The sequence below is a fragment of the Leptonotus elevatus genome, chromosome 8 (genome assembly GCF_054856555.1).
Source record: "Leptonotus elevatus isolate MCC_2025b chromosome 8, RoL_Lele_1.0, whole genome shotgun sequence".
Taxonomy (NCBI): domain Eukaryota; kingdom Metazoa; phylum Chordata; class Actinopteri; order Syngnathiformes; family Syngnathidae; genus Leptonotus; species Leptonotus elevatus.
The window spans coordinates 17,147,931-17,168,488 of NC_141246.1; the positions used below are offsets into that span (position 1 = coordinate 17,147,931).

At 42.3% G+C, this 20,558-nt stretch overlaps 1 protein-coding gene across 2 annotated transcripts in view; it reads right to left on the minus strand.

The window, feature by feature from the left end:
- pkd1a (polycystic kidney disease 1a) overlaps positions 1 to 20,558 on the minus strand; it is a 59,613-nt gene that overhangs the window by 5,572 nt on the left and 33,483 nt on the right. For both annotated transcript variants that reach the window (XM_086082568.1, XM_086082567.1), the window contains 29 exons: positions 17,881 to 20,498; positions 16,293 to 16,490; positions 15,894 to 16,193; positions 15,353 to 15,795; positions 13,654 to 13,804; positions 12,023 to 12,175; positions 11,800 to 11,940; positions 11,042 to 11,363; positions 9,546 to 9,762; positions 9,299 to 9,458; positions 9,010 to 9,162; positions 8,764 to 8,908; positions 8,347 to 8,676; positions 8,162 to 8,250; positions 7,765 to 8,080; positions 6,009 to 6,186; positions 5,663 to 5,927; positions 5,373 to 5,568; positions 4,023 to 4,193; positions 3,789 to 3,932; positions 3,508 to 3,718; positions 3,103 to 3,229; positions 2,915 to 3,025; positions 2,762 to 2,811; positions 2,462 to 2,670; positions 1,769 to 1,847; positions 1,557 to 1,672; positions 1,223 to 1,425; positions 15 to 209 (listed from right to left, as the gene is read on the minus strand). In XM_086082568.1, the coding sequence (XP_085938694.1) occupies positions 15 to 209; positions 1,223 to 1,425; positions 1,557 to 1,672; positions 1,769 to 1,847; positions 2,462 to 2,670; positions 2,762 to 2,811; positions 2,915 to 3,025; positions 3,103 to 3,229; positions 3,508 to 3,718; positions 3,789 to 3,932; positions 4,023 to 4,193; positions 5,373 to 5,568; positions 5,663 to 5,927; positions 6,009 to 6,186; positions 7,765 to 8,080; positions 8,162 to 8,250; positions 8,347 to 8,676; positions 8,764 to 8,908; positions 9,010 to 9,162; positions 9,299 to 9,458; positions 9,546 to 9,762; positions 11,042 to 11,363; positions 11,800 to 11,940; positions 12,023 to 12,175; positions 13,654 to 13,804; positions 15,353 to 15,795; positions 15,894 to 16,193; positions 16,293 to 16,490; positions 17,881 to 20,498 (7,991 nt within the window). The remainder of the gene's footprint in view (positions 1 to 14; positions 210 to 1,222; positions 1,426 to 1,556; positions 1,673 to 1,768; positions 1,848 to 2,461; positions 2,671 to 2,761; positions 2,812 to 2,914; positions 3,026 to 3,102; positions 3,230 to 3,507; positions 3,719 to 3,788; positions 3,933 to 4,022; positions 4,194 to 5,372; positions 5,569 to 5,662; positions 5,928 to 6,008; positions 6,187 to 7,764; positions 8,081 to 8,161; positions 8,251 to 8,346; positions 8,677 to 8,763; positions 8,909 to 9,009; positions 9,163 to 9,298; positions 9,459 to 9,545; positions 9,763 to 11,041; positions 11,364 to 11,799; positions 11,941 to 12,022; positions 12,176 to 13,653; positions 13,805 to 15,352; positions 15,796 to 15,893; positions 16,194 to 16,292; positions 16,491 to 17,880; positions 20,499 to 20,558) is intronic.

Consider the following 20,558-nt stretch of genomic DNA (forward strand, 5'->3'; position numbering starts at 1 on the left):
TACGTCTTGCTTACCTTCAACATGGTGTGCAGCATGCGGATCTTGCGGGCCTGGTGCCGGTCCTGGGACAGAGCGTAGCCTTGAGGTGGCCGAACCCTGTGGACCCGCTGAACCACCCTCTCCACCATGGGGAACTCCACCAGAACATCCTGGTCCTCGGGGCGCAGGCGACACACAAACACTGCATAGTAGATGGCCTCACACAACACCTGGAGGACAAATGTACATATTTTGCAGAGGTGGGAATCTTTGACTGTCTCACGATTCGAATCTGGTTTTTGGGTCTGTGATTGATTTCAGAATCGATTTTCGATTCAATTATTTCTGCTTCAATGTACAGTTGTGCAAATAATTGTCATGATCTACTCCAGTCTGCTTTGCAAGACAGGATGACAAATGGGGACATTAAAGTGTATTTTTCTGTTGTTTTTTTAACATTTAAATTTTGAATTTTAAGGAAAGTGCTTTTTTCCCCCCATAAAAACAGTGTGGACCACAACTGCTACTCTATGTAGCTAGCTATAAATTGTATATCTTTTATAGTATATTCTGTATATATTCTGCCGTTCCTGAGCAGACTGAGTACAGTTTAGCAAACAACAAACAGTCCCTCAAAAAGAGTCCAATTATGCTGATATCAAGCCGTTCATTATGCTCCAGTTGAGGTTAACTATATATCTAAACACACAAAACAAAGAAAATTACACACGGTGCACACTTAAATGCAAACACTTTGTTTAGCTTGTTTCCCGAAGGTAGCTAGCTCAAGGCTAACACACAATGGAAAGCACCATTGACTCGCTAACGCTAATTGGCGCGCTACTTACGGCACTTTTATCACTCAAAATAACAGCTATTCATACAAAAGCACTGCAGGGATGTATACAGAGAAGAATCTTAACATTCCTCACAGGCACATGCTCGCCCTACGCTGGAAAACAACAACAAAAAACAACTTGTATTGGCATAACTTTCTTCTTCTACGATCTAATGTGGCTACAACTTAACATTGTATTTTAACACACTGAACCACACTGCCTCTTAGTGGCCAAATCGTGTACAACATGAACAGACAAACACGGGCAATACAGTATAAAAATAAACAAATAAAATCGATTTGGGGACATTTTAATATTGATTCTGAATCGTCGTAAATGAGAATCTCAACATTTCTTATGTGGATGGATTTTTTTGGGCACACCTCAAATTTTTTGCATCTTACCTTAATGGGTTCCAACAGCAGACAGGAGCACAGGAAGCTGGCCAAACAGGAGACGAGCCACATCATGGCAACATTCTGATTGAACCCGTGAGCTGCCCAAATGGAGATACTGTTGGCCAGGGCGATCGCTGCCCAGCTGCCCCACAGGGCGGCACGTCCGCACCAGGGAGGGAAGCGTCTGGGACGACACACATCTGCCACAACTGCAGAAGGGACAAAGGATGAATTTAAACTGAGAAGACGCAACCCACAACATCTCTCTGTAACTTGGATAGCAGGACGAATGATATGCTACCAAACAATATTAAGATATAGTATGGACACACACACAAACCTGTATTGGAGGAGAAAGCAGTTCTCGGGGGTTCTCTTCTGATCGATTCGAAAGGAAGAGGGTCATTGATTTTCTGGAGAAGTATCACCTCTGTGTTATCTTCTAAAATACTCGACCTGACACACAGGCAAGGAAGGGAAGTGGAGTTCATTTAAAAAAGAGCCCCAAAATGTCAAAGTGGATTCATTTCATTTTGTCGACCTGATACTTACAAATCAGCCATCTCACTTTCATCGGCTTGCGGGAAGAAGTTCTGGCCATCGCTTAGAATGTGTTTGATGAGGTCCTCATCTGCGAGGAAAAGCAACACAACCTCAGTGTGATCATCATTTTATTTTCTACATTAAAATAATATATTATCAGAAACTCCTGAGCTGTGGTTTAAAAAAACAAACAAACAGAAAAATGCATTTGTAGGTCATCATTTGCATACCAAAGCAATGTAACTCTCAACTGTAAAGTAATCGGAAGACTGAAGAGTCAAAAATAATTTGGGAAAAATTGAGTCACAAATGTCAATTGGATTCAGTTGACTTAAAATTAACTCACATAATCACAATATTGTACTATTAAACTTGGTTAAATCAATACATCTCTGACAATAGAATTAAAACCTGATCATTATTACTTTTGTATAGCAGAATATTTCTTTAGAAACATATTAAGTAACGTGGCTCCTTGACAGTGCAAATACTTGCTGCTAGCATGACTATTTTGTTACAATCTTTTTTTTATTTAACACACTTTCATAATCGCACACCACTATGAATGGCCTTGCTTGATAATCATGCATATCAATGAGGGGCGTGGCTTTAATCAGAGATTTGAGGAAGGGGAAAATTTGTGAAATGAGGCATTAAAATTGTAACATTCATTGTACACAAATTTTCTGTGATTAAACTTACCCGAAGAAGTAAAGTATTTGTGACGTTGCTCACCCACATCGTCAGGGTTAAAGGTCATGTCCACACCGAGGTGCCTGCTCCCTTGGCCCCTCTTCAGCCTCGGCAGCCCCGCCCCATGTCCCGCCCCTCCCGTCACAGACACATGACCCATCAGCTCGGGCCAGTCTCGTTCGTCCGTCTCCTCCTCTGCCATGGCCCAACTCTCCATACTGAAATACAGAGCATTTATGGGCACTCTGAGCAACACCCAATGAAGGATTTGGATGCAAAAATAAGTGCCACACCAGCTAAGTAACTGACCTTTTGGTGGATGGAGTGGGCAAATCTACATTGGTTTCCTCTGAGTTGGTCTGGGGAGCAGAGATCATGAAGGAGAGACAGAGGGATGAACGAGAAAATGAAAATTAAACATCGGAAAGTGTCAGATTTTGTTTCTCGCCCACAAGGATCTACCTCGCCATCAAAGAAGAGGAAAGAACTTCCAGCCATGGAGTTCTCCAGGAAGTAATCGATATCCACTGACTCTTGGTCCTCCGGTGGCGGCACCTGCTTCACTGACACACACTGGCAAGCGAAAAACAGGAACAAGTCAGCTTTTGTGTGAGCGACTAGTAGACGGAACCAGGTTTTGGCAACATCACCTTGCTGCGGCTCATTCTGAAGAGTGTGAAGACGAGGAGGTAGAGTGGGTAGGCCATCAGACACGTCACCACACCTGCTGCCACAGTCTCGCCGCTTAGTGAGGATGACTGCGCCACGGCCTGTGGGCTGCAACACAGAACGGCAACAAAATGGAGGAACAAGAGCAAACAGAGAGAAGGCTTGGATATAAGTCCATCTTGAAAACCATGATATTGGATAGATGGATAGATAGATAGATAGATAGATAGATAGATAGATAGATAGATAGATAGATAGATAGATAGATAGATAGATAGATAGATAGATAGATAGATAGATAGATAGATAGATAGATAGATAGATAGATAGAGAGAGATAGACAGACAGACAGATAAGAAAAGGTTAGCATAAAAAAGTGCACACACCTGACTCTCTTGTCCACCACGATGCTGTACCACAATGTGTTGAAGACTAAAAATAGCTGCAGTAACAAAGCACAGCACGTGGCTCTCTGCAAGCGAGTGAAGGGGCTGCGAGGGGGCTTCTCCCACAGCGACAGCCACAGGTGACTCTCGCACAGCGCCCTCTGCAGCTCACACCGCATGAGGCGGGGAAACTGGCGGAGCGATCCCTCGTCTGAAGAAACCAAATGGAATAATCAATTACGAAAAGATTAGCTTGTGATACATCCAAATTAAAATCTTACCTGAGGCCTCCACTTCCATTTCTAGCCGACCCTCAGTTTCCTCGTTGTCCACGGACAGCCACTCGTCAACCAGGAAATAGTAACTGCTTCCTGTCTGTAAGTCTTTGACCAAGACATATTGTAGCATCCAAGCTGGCGACAAACCTAAGGCAAAAGCAAATGATAATATATGAAATATATAAAAATAAATAGCGTAAGTATTTGTTACAGCATGCATCAGGTTTCCGTAGTTACCCTTATTGTCATGCCAAATGCGCATTTTCCACACACTGCCCAGGCTGGTGTCCGTAGCAATATGGAAGATGTCGAGGGCGTTGCGTGCAAAGGCTCCCCTGCTGTCGAGATGGCGATGTCCGGTGCGGCCCTCACGACCATACAGATTGATTCCTACATGAGCTGTTGTGCCTGAAATTGTAGGCACACCCATATAGTTATATTAGAAAGCGGAACTTTCTTCATCTTGGTGCATATATTGACACTCATATAGGTATGGAACATTCTGATGATGTTTTCTGTGCGTGTCCAGGATCTATCTCTGTGTCTTACTAACAGTCAGTTGGATTAAGACCTTTTCACACTGCACTTGGTTTTCTTGGTGTTCACACAAGGATGACAGCAAGCATGGCCATATTTGAGTAGCAGCCCATGACAGCCGAGGTTTTTCCAGCAGTAGCACTTTGAAATCGCTTCGCCAGCCCCTTTCTATTGAATGCCCTTGTATGCACAATGAATGGGTTCGCTGTGCGTTGCTAAGAGCAGTGTGAAAATGTCTTTAGGTTCCAACTTTTACCCTACTGAAAATGGTCTGCCTTTTTATCAGGGAACATGTGATTTCATATTTTTATTCTTTGTCTTTGTTTGTTTTGTTGTACTAATTTTAATACAGTGAGCTTGAGTTAAAGTTTAATTTGTTTCGTGACCATGCACTTAACTCAGAACTCAATTTTCCCCACAAAAAAATTCAGCAAACTTTTGTTCATGTGTAATATTTCTCCTGGCATCCAATAAACACCTAAAATGTATATCCACGACTGTTGCTCTCCTTTCCCACATCTGAGGGCATTACATTAAGTACGGTAAGTAAAACCCCATAAAAAACGATCACTTAAAGGGGAAGTCAACCCCCCAAAATTTCTTGACAACAATATGTTCTATGCAGCCCCACTAGTTAGTTAGTGAATACGAGTTAAGCAGCAAAATCCAACAGTTTATATCAATATCAGAAGGCGGCCGTTTTACCACTTGCTGTCGAGTGAAAATGACATCACAGTTGCTCAGGTCTCAGGTAACAACCAATCACAGCTCAACTGGTGAGCTGTGATTGGTCATTCTGAGCAACATTGATGTCATCTCCAGTCGACAGCAAATGGCAAAATGGCCGCCCCCCGGAGATGGATAAAAACGGATGTATTTTGCATAACTCATATTCCGCAAATGTAATATTAATCAGAATGTCGTACTAGTGAGGTTACATTTAACATATTATTGTCAAGAAATGGTTAATGTTGGCTTCCATTTTTAAAAAAAAAGACTCGATATAGGTGGGAACACTGTATGTGATATGATACTTCATTCATAGCTTACCTGCACCACGGCTCCACCCAGTTTTGACTTGAACCTCATATTTAAAGAGTCCATCAGTGCCACACAGCGGAACCACACCAGCCCGGCGCAAATCCAGCTGGTCTAACTTGTGCAAGATGGCAGCAGCAACAACATAGCTGAGCAAGCCCAGAATGCACACCAGCAACACCACTAAGCTTGGTGGGCCAGAGCGCAACTGAAAAAAAAGAAAAAAGAACAAAGTTACATGTTGATCTTACTGAACATCACAGAATATGTTTTTTTGTTGTTTTGTTGATTCTAGTACTGACTGGTACTGTAAAGCTGACTGCGTGAGGTGGCACAAAGAGGCCTGCGGCGAAGGCGGTGAGGTGTCTGGTGCGGCAAACGGCTCTGCTGGCGTTGGTTTCTGCCAGGGGAACCATGCCGTCCGTTCGCCACTGCTTCTCGCTCTCGCTGAAGTACTGGCACAGCGAGGCAAACAGCCCCACCTCAAGATGAACCCCGGCAGACGGTGAGGTGCGGCTGCAGGCCGTGCTCACGTTGATGAAGTAGTCGAGTGTGGTGTCGTACGTCCTGTGGAACACACAGCGGAAATGCATAGTCATTCGATTTTACCAGCGTGTTTATCATGCTTCGGTAATGAGGGGATCTTACTCAGGCGATAGGAAGAAAGTGTACTTCTGATGATCAAGGCTTTGGCTTCGGGTCATATTGAGTGTAATACGCTTTCTGTCGGTGCAGTTGAATTCGTTAGGCTGTTCATGGGAATGAAGGTAGGCTTCGATATATGGCTCTTCTGTATCTTCATTGCTCTCAGTTCTGCCTCCTGTATCTGTGCAAAGGGATACAGTAAATAAAATAAATAAAAATTCAAATAAAATAAATAATATATATATATATATTAGGTGTAACCCCCCTCCCTTTTTTGTACTAAAATTTGAATGTTCACATTGTCCCTCCGTTCATCCACGCAGTAAATTTTGTAGAGTACATTTTACTGTAAAAAGAGTCTATTTGGTCCCACTCTAAACAGAGTAAAATTTACACTAGGAAGAGAGTAAGTATTTTTACTGTGTACGAGAGAATTGGCTTAGTTTTATCACTCAGAAGTAAATTTTAGGAGCATAGATTTTTTTTGTATATTTTATTAGTTTCTTTTTTTAAAACTTACACACTCTAAAAAAATAATCGTTAAACCAACTTAAGACTAAAAAGAGAATTGCTGACCATTGACCAACTTCATTGAATTGCTTCAATTGGTATCAATCCAAAGTTAATATATTAACTAATTTGCTCCCAAAAACGTCTACATACGTTCTATTTTAAATGTTTTACGTGTCCCAAAGACATATTTATACGTTTTTATGTGTTTTTATGCTAGAGCATACAGAAGGCTTTGATGCAGCCTCTCAACTGCAAAAAAAGGTTGAAGAAATGGTAGTTATTACACAAACGGCCAGCAGGTGGCAGAAGAGCATAGGAAATGAACCAGGACCATGTTGAAAAAACCCTCAATTACTCTATAATAGATTTGTGAATAATGATGAAATTTAGCTATACTTTAATGCTAATTGCTGCAGAACGGAAACAGATAGTATAATATACTTTTTTTTTTCCTGATGAAAGAAGAGACTCTAATCTTTCTTTTGGTTGGTTTCATGTTTTTATAGCAATACAACACAATATTCTGTGGGCCTTGCAAAATCTGTCAAAATCTAGTAAAACAGCCGGGGGGTGAAGGGGATTGCTTGAGTGAAAATGGCTGGAATTGAACGAGTTAAGTTTAATGAACTCAAAATATTAACTTTGTATTGACGTAATTCAATTGTGTGTTACCAATTGAAGCAATTCAATTAAGTTGGTCAACATTTCTCTTTCTCGAGTTCACAAAGGGTTGAGGAACTAACTCACAACCTTCAGTTTGGAAGTGCCACTCTACCACCTGAGTTATGCCACTCCTACTGTTTGCTAATACCCAAAAGGAGGTTGTTTGGAGGTACAAAAATTCCAGCTGACGAGCACAGTAGGGGCGACATGGCTCAGGGAGTAGATTGGCTGTCTCCCAACCGGAAGTTAAGTGACTTTACTTAAAATAATTTAAAAAAAAATTTTTTTAGTTAAAATCTCTCCTTGCAAAATTTACTGTTTTACTGAGTGAAAAATCTTTAATAGTTTTTTTCATGAGAAATTCAAAAATCAAATTCTCTCATAAACACTAAAAAGTACTTTTACTGTTTAGAGTGGGACCAAATAAACTACTTTTAGAGTAAATATATACCATTCCGCCAGCACCAAAGTCAGGCAAATGTACAACTACACTATCAGTGACTTATTTCACTTTCCCCACTCTCACAGAGATATCAATGTACCTGCTGACTCACAGTTCAAATACATGCAACAGAGCACTGACCTTCCAGAGAGGTAAAGTTGAGCTGAACAAACAGTCCAGCCTGTCGGTTGTTGTTCCCCGTGATCACCCTGACGATGACAGAGTCGCACTGGCTGATGTTCACGGCGCCGGCCGTGGGCACGCCGCCGGCACCTGAGGCCTCTGCGCCGAGCTCTCCGCCGGTGCCGTTGTTAATGGCGACGGTGATGGCGAGACTGTCATCCAGTCCGGAAATGGGAATCTGGGTGCCATTTTCAGTGCGGAACTCCATGGATGCCACCTCTGTGGAGACGGTGTAGTTGGCGACATAGTTGAAGGGGAAGGGGTTAGACTCCAACTGGGGAGGGGAAAAAAAGGGGTTTATAGAGGACAAATCACAATTATAGAGGATTGCAGAGTTGGTATTTACTGTACTTACCTGGAAGAGTAACTGCATGACACTGTTGCCTGCAGCTGCTCTGCCAAGACTGCTGTTGAAGGCCCTGGGGATGGAGAACCGCTGGCACTCTGGAGACAGACGGCATTGAGATTGACACATTGGTCCTGACGCTCCTTATAATTTACAACCATTGACTGTTGTTGACACTGAATAAACAGGCCCACCTGGACTGCTGTTGCCATGGTAACAGAGCAGGCTCTGGGGGTCCGCCAGTTTCCCCGTGGCAGCGATCTCCGATCCCCTGAGCACGAGTGGCTCCTCGTTCAGGACGCGGCCGTGCATCAGGATAAGCATGAGGACCGAGGACAGGCTGTAGGCTTTGGCCGCCACTCGCAGTGGGTGCGGCTCGAGGGTGGAAGGGGAGGGGTCCAACTGGATGCCAGCGTGGTATGCGCCAGATGAGGTCAACTGAGACGTCGAGAAGACTGATGCCGAATCCACGTAGGGGGGCTGGAAGTAAGACGCTGATTGGCTGACTTGATGGATCAGATCACCTTTTGGAATAGTGTGAGGTTGTCATATACTGAAAAATGATCATTGAATTAAATTTGTGTTAAGACATAATGCCATTATTATATTACCCATGATATTCAGGATGTTGTCGGCTATCTCAGTTGGAGTCACCGTTCCCTGCTTGGTGTCGTTTTGCAGAATCTCTAACATGGACTCGAGTTTGTTGAGTGTGCTGTTCTGACACTCCTCGCAGATGAATTCCCGACTCACCGCCTAAAAACACACATAGGAAACGGCACGTCGCTTTTCTACGCTCTTCAGGTTGTTACCTTTCATTCTTCCCGTCTCACCCTCTCCAGACAAAACATACTCACTGTACATTGGGCCAGCGCAGCAGAGGTTTGCTGAATGTCACTGACAGTGTTCAGATCCAGTGCAGTCAGCGCCTTGGTAATGTTGCTGCGGACTCTGACTCGGTAATCCCGCTCGGCTTGAGACACCCGAGTTGACTCCCTGCTCTGCTCGTACTGTTCGGACAAACAATCAGGAATTAGTGCCGGTGTTGTGTTTCCTGAATAGCATTGATGGTTTCTATAATTGTGAGTAATGAATTGGTTGAAAAAGTTGCAGACAGTCAGGTTTTGATGCTGAGGCCTCTCCTACCTCATTCAGAACAGTAATAAGAGCCAAGGAGAGCTCCCTGACCCTCTGGGAGTCTCCTTGCTCCAGCAGCTGTTTAAGTCTGCTGTCAGTCAACTCAGCCAGCCAGTGAGGAAGACTACTGTACACAGCTGGTGGATCCGGCAGCACCACTTCAATGGACCTGTGCACAAACAGAGTCATCAATACAGTCGTTTTGCTTTCGACATTTGTCTTATTAGTTCTTAGTACCGCAAATTGACTTAGTTACTTGTTGAGTGCAGTGATTGTTGCTCCCTGAAGGTCCTCCACGGTGATCGAGACAGCTACGCGGTGTCGAGCCGAGCTGAAGCCTGGAGGAAGGAAGGCCGAATGCTCTGGACTGCTTCCTTTATACACGCAGAACTCCTCACAGTAGTCTTCCTTGCAGCGGGTCACCAACAAACTGTAGAGTAAAGGTGTCTCTGAGACGCCCCGATCACTGTAACCTGGAGGGAGGGAGGATAGAGGTTAGGGGTGGGAGCATGATAGTAACGATTATGAACTAACCACATTTTTGGGGGTTATTCATTTGACACAAAATTAAATAACAACTTTTTTATTAATAGTCGTTTTCAAATCCAATCTGAAAACCCACTTGTTCAAGATCGTCTACACACTATAACCACACTGCTCCTTTATTCATGGTTCTATTTAATCTGTAGAATTTTCTTTTAAATTTAGTTTTTAACTATTGCACGGCGTCCTTGAGGGTCTTGAAAGGCACTTCCATATGTAATGATTTTTTATTATTATTTTTGTTATATATATATATATATATATATATATATTTTTTTTTTTTTTTTTTAATGATTTAACAACAAAAACAACCCATTATTTCGGTTTATTATTTGACCCATAGTTAAAGCACTTTTTTTAACAACAAAAGTAGGCCACATTTTGGGGTTATTTATTTAACCCAGAGTAAAATAATCCAACTTTTTTTTAATTTGACAACAAAAGTAACCCAACTTTTTGGGTTATTTATTTGACCCAGAGTTAAATAACCCATTAAAAAAAAAATCAGCTTTTATTTAACAACAAAAATAGCCCAACATTTTGGGTTATTTATTTGACCCACAGTCAAATAATCCAATTTTTAATTTTATTTATATTTAACAACAAAAATAACCCAACTTTTTGGGTTGTTTTATTTGACCCCAAACTAAATAACCCATTTTTTTGTGTTATTTATTTGACCCCAAAAAGTTTAAAAATTCAACTTTTTAGGTTATTTATTTGATCCAGAGTTAAATTACCTAACCTTTGGGTTATTTATTTGACCTAGAGTTAAATAACCTAACTTTTTCGGTTATTTATTTCACCCAAAAAGTTAAGTAATCCAACTTTTTTTAGGTTATTTATTGAACACAAAAGGGAAATAACCCAACTTTTTGGGTTATTTATTAAACACATAAATAACCAAACTTTTGGTTATTTATTCAACCCAGAAAGATGGGCCAAACGTTGAAATCACAAAACAACCCAAATTGTTGCATTGGAACAAAAAAATCTACACAAAACTTTTTATTTCATTTTATAATTTTTTTTGTGGGTAAAACAACCCAATGTTTCGGGTTTTGTTGTGGGTTATTTATTTGACCCATTTGGGGGGGTAAAATTAATAACCCAAAAGCTGGGTTGGTCCCCTCTTTTGACCCAATTTGGGTTATTTTTGACCCAACTGTTTTCATAGTGTAACATGATAAATGTATGTAAAGAATTTACCTGAGCAGTTGAAGTGTACTCTGTCCAGCAGCGTTCGAATGGTCCAACCTCCACCGTCTGCTTCACCATCGTCTCCCCCCGACTCCCCTCCCGCTTTCAGGTCACACTCCCCGCCAGCTGGCGGCATGTTGTGGTGCAACGTGATGGAGGCAGCACCCTCACCATCCAGCGTGTCATCAGTTACGTGCAGGGTGAAAATGTACGAGTCTCCATGGCGAAGGACACCCTGCCGCAGCACCAGGTTCATACAGTCCTTTCCTGTTGTGGTCGAGGACGAGTCCAGGATCAGAGTCTCGTTCTGCAGCGTCATGGCAGTCCATCTCTGAGAAGGACGGAGAAAAATAGGTCGTAATGTCACACTGGATTAAACTGCATTTCCATTGTTACAATTTTGATTATATGCACGCCTGAGACAATGAGTTGGGAGTTCAGCTAAGCCACATAAGCACTTCCAGCTGCTAAATACACGAGTGACTCAGCACATATTTGGTCTTTTCCCAGTGTTTTCCATTTTTAATAAGGATAGAACTTATTCTCTCTGGCTCTACTTATATGATCACAGTCTCACACCCACTCACTAATACCTGCACCAGAAGCGGTGGAATACTCGACAACAGAGGAGATGCCGAATGAGGAGGAAGACGCTGGAAATAATGACCTCACTGTTGTCTGTGTGCAGCAGTGACCTCATCTCACTGAGACAGCCATATTGGTTTGGTGATAGTGTGTGTGTTCCAGTGTGGCTTGTGAGTTTTTACCCCGCGGTGAAAGCCCTGGCAGTTAGTGCAGGTTCCACGGAGGTAGACATAGGAGTTCTGGCTGACTTCGTAAATGGACTGAGCCCTACAGGACACACACTCCAGATATACCATGGGAATGTGTCCACTCTGGACCAGCACCTGTCAACGCACGTACATGCACACACATTTGTGAGCTATATTGGAACAGGTTACCTCAATTTTGTACAAGGCGCACGCTCACAGTTTGTGTGGTGGACTCTGGTGTCATTCCATCTTTGCTGATAGCCAGTTTGAAAGTGTATTTAACATCTGCCTCCAACTCAGAGCCAGATATTCCCAGTACAGGACCGCTTAAGCCCAAGCCGAAGTTCAGGCTGGAGCAATGTTCTGGACCCTGCAACAAGAGATTAGGGTGGAAAATGAGTTCAGTGTTTAGAAAAGTGTACAAGAAATGCATGGGTAATGTATTAGAATGAGAAATATTCAGTACTTCAATAGGCTTTTTTTTGGGATTGTGTATGTGTGTGACGTTTAAATGTAATTGTTAGGGTGGAAATGCAACATGCACAAACCCCCCACCCCCAAACACACATACACACGCGCGCACATGTTTGCATTCTCCTGGCTTTTATATTTCGGTCCAGTGAAAAAAGTGTTGAGTGTGAAAAACACCAAATGAATTCACACTCACTACACAAAAAGACAGAATATTGCAATGTGTTCAGAATCCCTCTACACTTCGTTCGATGCTCAGAACCAGATGACCGATTATATAACTTTTCCACAGCTGTAAATTAATACAAAACGACAGCACATCTTATAAATTTACTGTTAATTTCCCCCCCATGAAACTCCCTTTCCATTAGATTGAAGTCAAATGTGCAGAAGCGTTAAGAACAAAAAATTAGTCACAATGTTAACCTTACACAATATAAGTGGAGCGCATACGTCATTGCTTAAGCGTGCAACATTTTAAGACAATTTTCAAAAGAATGCTTAGATGTGCAATTATGAGTGCTGATTTGAGGAATGACCCTTAACAAGCCCAGTTTAAAAGCTCCAAGAAACGTTAACAGGTACATATTAATGCAAATAAGGCAGTTGATTTGCATAGACAGGAATTGCGGGCTCAGGATGCTGACAGACAGATTGAATGCGTCACCGTTTATTAGGAGTGGGAATCTTTGAATGTCTCACGATTCGATTCAATTCCGATGTTTGGTCCTGCAATTCGATTCAGAATCGATTTACGATTAAATGATTTGATTGACAATGATTTTGCTTCAATCTATAGATGTGCAAGGAATTGTAATGATCTACTCCAGTTTGATGCTAATTAGCGCGCTACTCGCGGCACTTTTATCACTCAAAAGAACGGTTCCACGCTGAAAAAAACCCAAACTTTTATTGGAATAACTTGAATAACTTTTTCCTTCTACTCTCTAATGTGGCTTCAACTTAACAGTGTATTCGACCGCGTGGAACCACACTGCCCCTAAGTGGTCAAATCGGGTACAACATGAACCGCGCTCCAAATAAAGGCACACACAGACAAAGGCAAGACAGTATAAAATAATTTAAACAAAATCGATTTTGGGACATTTAAAATCGATTCTGAATCGTACTAAATGAGAATCGCAATTCTTAGGAGAATCGATTTTTTGGCACACCCCTACTGCTTATGACAGAACATTTGAGGGCGGACATGCCAATGACTACAATAACTGCGCTGCTGCTGCTCACCTCTCCCTCAGGGGATGGATCAAATGCAGAGAAAGAATTCCGCCCCACTTAGGTGGGTGTGACAATCAGTGCCGGTTAGTCAGAATTACTGATCAAGCTTACCCACAACCTTGTCATTCATAATCTCACCTTTGATGTGCTTAGGCAATCCCAACGGTAGTGGAGTAGTGACTGGCTCTCAGGGTCCATATTGGGATCGTAGGACTGCTCTGCACTGAGCTGGAGGTCCTGAGTCCTCGACCACACCCGGTAGGTGCCACCCTCTATGATGGGCATTAGCCTGTGAGAGAACAACAGGAGATACATCTGACATCAAGCTACATGCTTTCTACATCTTAGTTTTTATTTGGTCACTGATAGTCAGAGTAAGCGGCAGTAAGTAATATTATTGATTGACAGGCACATACATTTTCTTGGAAAAGGTTCATTTCAATTCATTTTTACAAATATCAAATGTCATCCACTTTAGTTGTCAAGGAATGTCCAAGCTGTGTATTTTCGTTGCTCTAACATCGGCAGATATCCAACAGATTTGTATCCACATTTTAAAGAGGCCCGATTCACATCTGAGTATCACCGATTATGTACCCTTTTTTTTCTATTTATGCTGCTATGACGAAACATTTTCATTCTTGAGAGCCAATAAATAAATAAATAAAATAAATGAATAAAAGTCAAAATTGTGTGACTGAACCATGCTGTGTAAATCCAACCAAAGATGAGGTCATCTCTGGACTTGGGTTCACACCAATCTACAGTCGTGGTTTTCTCTATTTGTTATTGCGTAACACACATACCGCGGCACGACTTTCAAACGTAGCGATAGACTATACTTGCCAGTCACTTCAGTCTCTCTCTCTCTCTCGCTCCCCTTAAAGAGGCAATAAGCACAACAGCCTTTCTTTCTTTTAGTATTTTAGATGGTAAGTTTAGCTTTCCACAGTTCTGAAATACTTGTAAGTAAAACAAATCATGTATGTTGTCAAGACATTTGACATTTTTACAAGATTGAATTGAATCTTTAATTTTTGAGTTTGAGCATCAAAATTAGGCATAGACTGATTATCGGTCGGGCAGTATTGGACTTAAAAAAAACGGCAATAAAAGATTTATTTAAAACTGTTCATTTTCAGAGTAAAATTTTCAGTTAACTTTATAAGAGATGCTGCTGACCCTGGGGACGCTTAGTCTGCACCTTTTGTGATTGTTTGAAATTATAACAAAGATAAGTAAAAATTTCACATTAGAGATATTAAAATTTTGGGGAAAACTTTATTTACTGGAGAAATTAACACGGGCTATTTACTTAAGTTTTCATTTAAGTTTTTAAAGACACGCTAATGACCCTGGGAACTCCCTGAACTTTTTGTTCGAATTTTAAAACAAATATATGTATTTTCTAAGAATAAAAAAAATTGAACATTTTGCAAATCTGAAAAGTTGTTCAGCAAATTCAAGTTAAGAACTGGAATTTTTTCCACACCAATATTTGTTTCCCTTTTACTGTAAATGAATATCGGCTCCAAACATGGTTATCGCTATGAACAATCGGTATCATCCTTGAAAAAAAACCATATCGGTCTATCTCTGATCAAAATGTAACCTGAAATCATATCCTTGTAATTTTTGAGTGAATTTTGTAGTTACAAAGGTTTGTAGGAATTTTATTCTAAAACATTGTTTCTTGTGTCAAATATTTGTACCCGATCAAAAAGAATTTAAATGTGACAAAATACAATATAATTTTTGAAATTCATATTTTGGTACAACCCACACATGATTGATTATCAATGAAACAAGAAGTGCTATGAAACATGTTTTCACTGACCTTGCGGCCATGACGCTAAGTTGCAGACAGGCTGCTTTCCTCAACGGCACGCCTTCATATGACAGAGAAAACACCAAAGTGTAGTTCCCTGTAGCCAGCGCCATCTTGGGCAACGACAGTTGTAGCCGCCGCACATCCACTTCCACTGGGAGTGGCATTTCTGTATTCGAGGATTGCTGAAGCGGATCAGCCAAGACCCCAGCGGGAAGATGGTGGTCACTATGATCGCAGGACGGCGTTGTGACTACTTGCCACAAGTACTGCGCTCCGTATAAAACACAGCCTTTCAGGTCCACAGTGGCCTCAACAAAAGTGGGCTGAGATCTCCAGATGGCCAGACGTGGAGCTTGAATCACGTGTACGTCTGGTTCCTCGCATTCCAGGACGCTGATGTTGACTTCGACCTGGGCCAAAACCCAGCTCACCAGATTACTACAGTTCACCTGGCAAAGAGTAAACACACCCAGTGAGTATAAATACCAAGCAGACTCTAAACTGTCTAGAGCTATGCACGGCCCCGCCATTGATTCATTAAACATACTTGGACCATGTAGTTTCCTGGATTCTTGTACTCATGGCCCACGGTTGAGGTGTTGGTGTGAACTGGAGTAGAGCCATCATTAAAGTCCCAAAAGCACTCTAGAGGATTCGACCTGGGTGTGACAGAAGCCACCAGCGTGACAGTTTTGTTGACTAAAGTGTCCTGAGGTGTCGCATATAGGACGGCATCCATCAGCAGGTTCTGCACAAGGATGTGCTTGGTGATGTTCTGAGCATGCAATGCATTGAAGGCCTTCAGGTAAATGGTCAATAAACCCGCTTCTTCTGGGATGTAGGCCACCTGGTTTGCGGGATGACACAGAGAGAAAAGTCACACCTCAAGACGTGATGACAGGATTATAATCATGACTATTTCGATGGAACATTTGGTCAATTTGACCTCTTTGCCAATATGTGATGTCTTGTGGAGGTGGTGCAGGTCAAAAGTCCAGAGAAAGCTGACAGGTTTGCCCGTCATGATGCTGGCGGCAAATAATCTCTTCACACCAACGGGGATTGCTGCGCAGCTGCCTTGGATAGACAGTCCACGTACCGGCTCCATCACCTCAACCTGGAGGTGTCGTCTCTTGAAACTTACCTAGGTTGGTACAAAACATCACATACGCATCATTCCATGAAATAAGTTCACAGGGTCTAAACTAGGGATGTCGAAATTAGCGCATTAATAACAGTTAACTTTAGATTTAAGTTTGAGTAATAGTAGTGCTATTTCTGGGTCGTTTGCCGGAAAGGTGCCTCACTAATGACAACGCGCATTCCGTATAAAACTTTAAAAAATTTAAGGCGTATAACGTTGTACAATGGAGTCACAATAACAAAAGTTAGCAATATTAATTATCATAGAAATATATATATTTGTTGTGACTGGGGACTATTTGTAATTTACAATGAACAAAATGGACAAAAGCCAACGTGTTGCTCCCCTTTCGGATAAATTTTGCTCAACAAATGAAACCAAAAAATCTACTGTTCCGGTCAGCAACATCCAACATGAAACTTAATGCCACCTAGTGGCAGAACAATTACCTCACCAAAAATCGATGACTCATTGTTTTACACTCATTTGATCTTGTACAGTATATATTTTCAAATTCAAATAACTTTCTGAATAACTATAAATTACTGTATCAATGGAATTACTATAACATTACTGTATTAATGAACGAAAAGGTACAACCACATTTGTATTAGGTAAACACATTTGTCCACTGATTTGTTATTGAACAAGAGTGTTAAAAACGTGAACAAATATTTAGATGTAAAATGTGTGATTAATTGCCGTTTAATCACGATTAACTCATTTGCTCCCCAAAACGTATAAATACTTCTTTTGGACACTTAATACATGTAAAATAGAACGTATTTATACGTTTTTTATTATTATTTTTTTTTTATGCTAGAGCATACAGAAGGCTTTGATACAGAGAACGGGTGGAGCAATGGCAGTAATTACAAAAACGGCCAGCAGGTGACAGCAGAGTATAAGAGATCAACCAGGGCCATGTTGAGGGACCAACAGATTTCTGAATAATGATGAAACTTAGATATATTCTAATGCTAATTGCTGCAAAACAGAAACAGATAGAAAAATACTTTTTTTCCTGATAAAAGAAGGGACTCTAATCTTTCTTTTGGTAGGTTCCATATTTTTATAGCAATAGAACACAATATTCTGTGGGCCTTGCAAAATCAGTCAAAATCCAGTAAAACAGCGAAGGGAGTTGCTTCAGTGCAAATGGCTGGGAGTGAATTAGTTAATTACAACTAAAAATGTTAATCAACTGACATCCCTAGTCTAAACCCAATGCATCAATTTGGGCAGAAAACAGCATTAAGCTCTAAATATAATGAGGAACTCTTGTAATACATGCCAAGCTTAAAAATTTGTTACCATCTAAAAACCTCACATTGGATCAGAAAACTGAGACTAAAGAGCCATTTTTGCAATGGTGCCATTTTGCACTTACCTGATTGTGAGCAGTGAGGTTGACCATGTAGGTGTCTACCCTGGTGAATACGTGCGCGTAGGTTTGGTTGAGTTGCGGGGTAACAGTGGCATCTCCGCTGATGCTGAGGATCAGGTCAACATCTGAGCCAGCTGCCATAGTAATGGTGAACTCCACCCTCTCACCGACCACTGCGATCTTTTTACTCGCCCGCAACTCCAACCCCTGGATCTTGTCCTGGACAAAGAACTCCTTTGACACCATTTGCTCACTGATATCATTGGTGGCATTCAGAGTGACATTGGCTGTCCTTGGCTCGTGAAACACCACTGATGTGTTCTGTCCCGTTACGGTTGTTCCATCAAGCATCCATGTCCATGTGACGTTGGTCCCTTTCACCACCTCCCCGTAGAGCATGACAGGAACCCCTGTTGCTATGTACCTCTGCTCAGTCACATCGATTGCTGTGAACCCAAGCCCAGAGATGACCTCCTGGACGCTGACCCTCTCAGACACGAATTCAGAATTAATTTCATTGAAGACCTCCACAGCAACCAGATATAGTCCAGGACTAACAAACGTGTGAGTCTTCCAGGGCTCTTTCCACTGCAGCGCATTTCCATTCACAAACCAGCGGTATTGCAGGTCTGAGCCCTCCGAAGTGGAAACTGACAGATTAGTATGAGCGTTGACAGCAACAGGGTTGTTGCTGATCTGCAGATACACTCCTCCGGCTGGCTCTAAAAAGTGGACGGTTCTGTTGACGGACAACTGGCCCAAAAGGTTAGCAGCTCGAAGAATGATAACACACGGCCCCGGTGTGGAGAAATTGACCTCCACGGTCTTGCCACTGATGTTGAATCTTGAGATATTGGGATCTACCTTACTGATGATGCTCCAAGTAAAAGTCATGTTGGTTCCTTCTTTTAAGACCGCATGAAGGTGGAGAACACGGTTCGTAGCAAAGCAGCAACCACCCACTCCTGTGCCTCCACCCATCTCCTCCTCGGGTAAAATTTGGAGCCCTTCCAATTCACGCTGAACAAACAGAAAGATACTAGCTTGGGCCGTCCCAATGTCATTTTCTGCTGTCACGATGATGTTGAACGTGCCAACCGAGCGGAAGGTGTAGTACATGGTGTGGGTCCCTGGAATAGAGGTGCAGCGGTCGCACAAGATCCAAGAAAACCGGACGTCATCACCCTCGGCAAGGTGAGCCTCAAAGTGGACGGAGGCGTTCAGAGGAACATTTATTAGGCTCGCGTTGACGTTTAATCCGCGAATTGGTGAGAGCACAGCAACGGGTAAAATACTGCGATTCCTGCTGACAGAGTTGGCTGCCGTCAGTGTGATGTTGTAGTTTCCAGAGAGGTTGTAGGTGTAGGGAACACTGTGTCCCTCAAAGTGGTTCCCATCTCCAAAGTTCCACGTGTGAGTGACATCAGGAGATGAGAGTGGGGTTGTGAACAAATACGGTTCCCTAAGTGTAAGGTCATTGTGCTTAGTGCCATTATGTAGAATAACAATGGGCCCGATGGCCATCTGAACCTCAACTTGTACACTAGAATTACTTGTGGAGATGTTATTGGAGACAGTTACTGTCACCATGTAGTGACCTGGATTTTTATATGCTGTCAGGACATTCCCGGAGTCTTGAATCAGCAAAGGTTCTTCATCTGTACCCAAGTTCCACCGATAGCTGTAGCTGTACTCTGGCTCAACCCTGACCTGCAACCGAATCACTTCTCCGACAGCATAGTGTGTTTTCTCCAGGGTCAGGTTGATGCTGGTTAAGGCTGGCTCTACACACACCCTTTTGAAGAAGTTTGCCCTGGAGGCCTTATTGATCCCGCTAGAAAGATTAAGAGAAAGGTGGTAGTTCCCGCTCGTCTTGTAGGTGTGCGAGACTCTGGGGTTCCCGAGGTGTGCCTCGTTAGGGCTTCCATCTCCAAAGCTCCATTCAAAAAGGCTGGCTGAAACATTGCCAGACACCCATGTATCAAAGTTGATGGGGGTCCTTTCTTGGACACATCCGGAAGGTTCTATACTGATAACTTGGAACACGTAGACCTGAACTGTGAGGAGTGTCCAGCCAGAGCTCACAGCATTTGCAGCTGTCACGTTCACTGTGTAGTTGCCATCTTTAGCATAGCTGTATGACACCTGCGGTTCTGATGTTGTGTAACTCCTGCCATCGCCCATCGAGAATGTCCATGTGATGTTATTACCTGCTGCAAGGTGTGCTTTCACTATAGTAGGAGTGTGAAGTTCTGAAGGAGAGGAGCTTTCGGCTGTCAACTCTTCTATCTCCTCAAATACAAACATCTCGGCACAGGCCATGGTATAGCTGATGGTGTTATTTACAGACACACAGGCATTAAAGGCACCACTGCGTGTGTACGTGTGTGCCACTCGCCGACCTTGACAGTGAGCAGAGTCATCTCCAAAGTTCCAGACATAATGAATGCCGTAGGGTGAGGGCAACGGGTGAGCTTCAAAATCCGCTGATTTGCTAGCAAGGAGAAGTCGTGGCTCTGTTTGTATTTCCACGCGAGTGAGGATGCTGTAGACGCTCATGTTAATGCTCTGACTTTTGTTCTCATAGCGATTGGACACTGAGACCAGGGCAGTGTAGATTCCTGGAGAGACAAAGTAAAAGAATAGATTGAAAATAAAATAGAGATGAAAGAAAAAGCCTT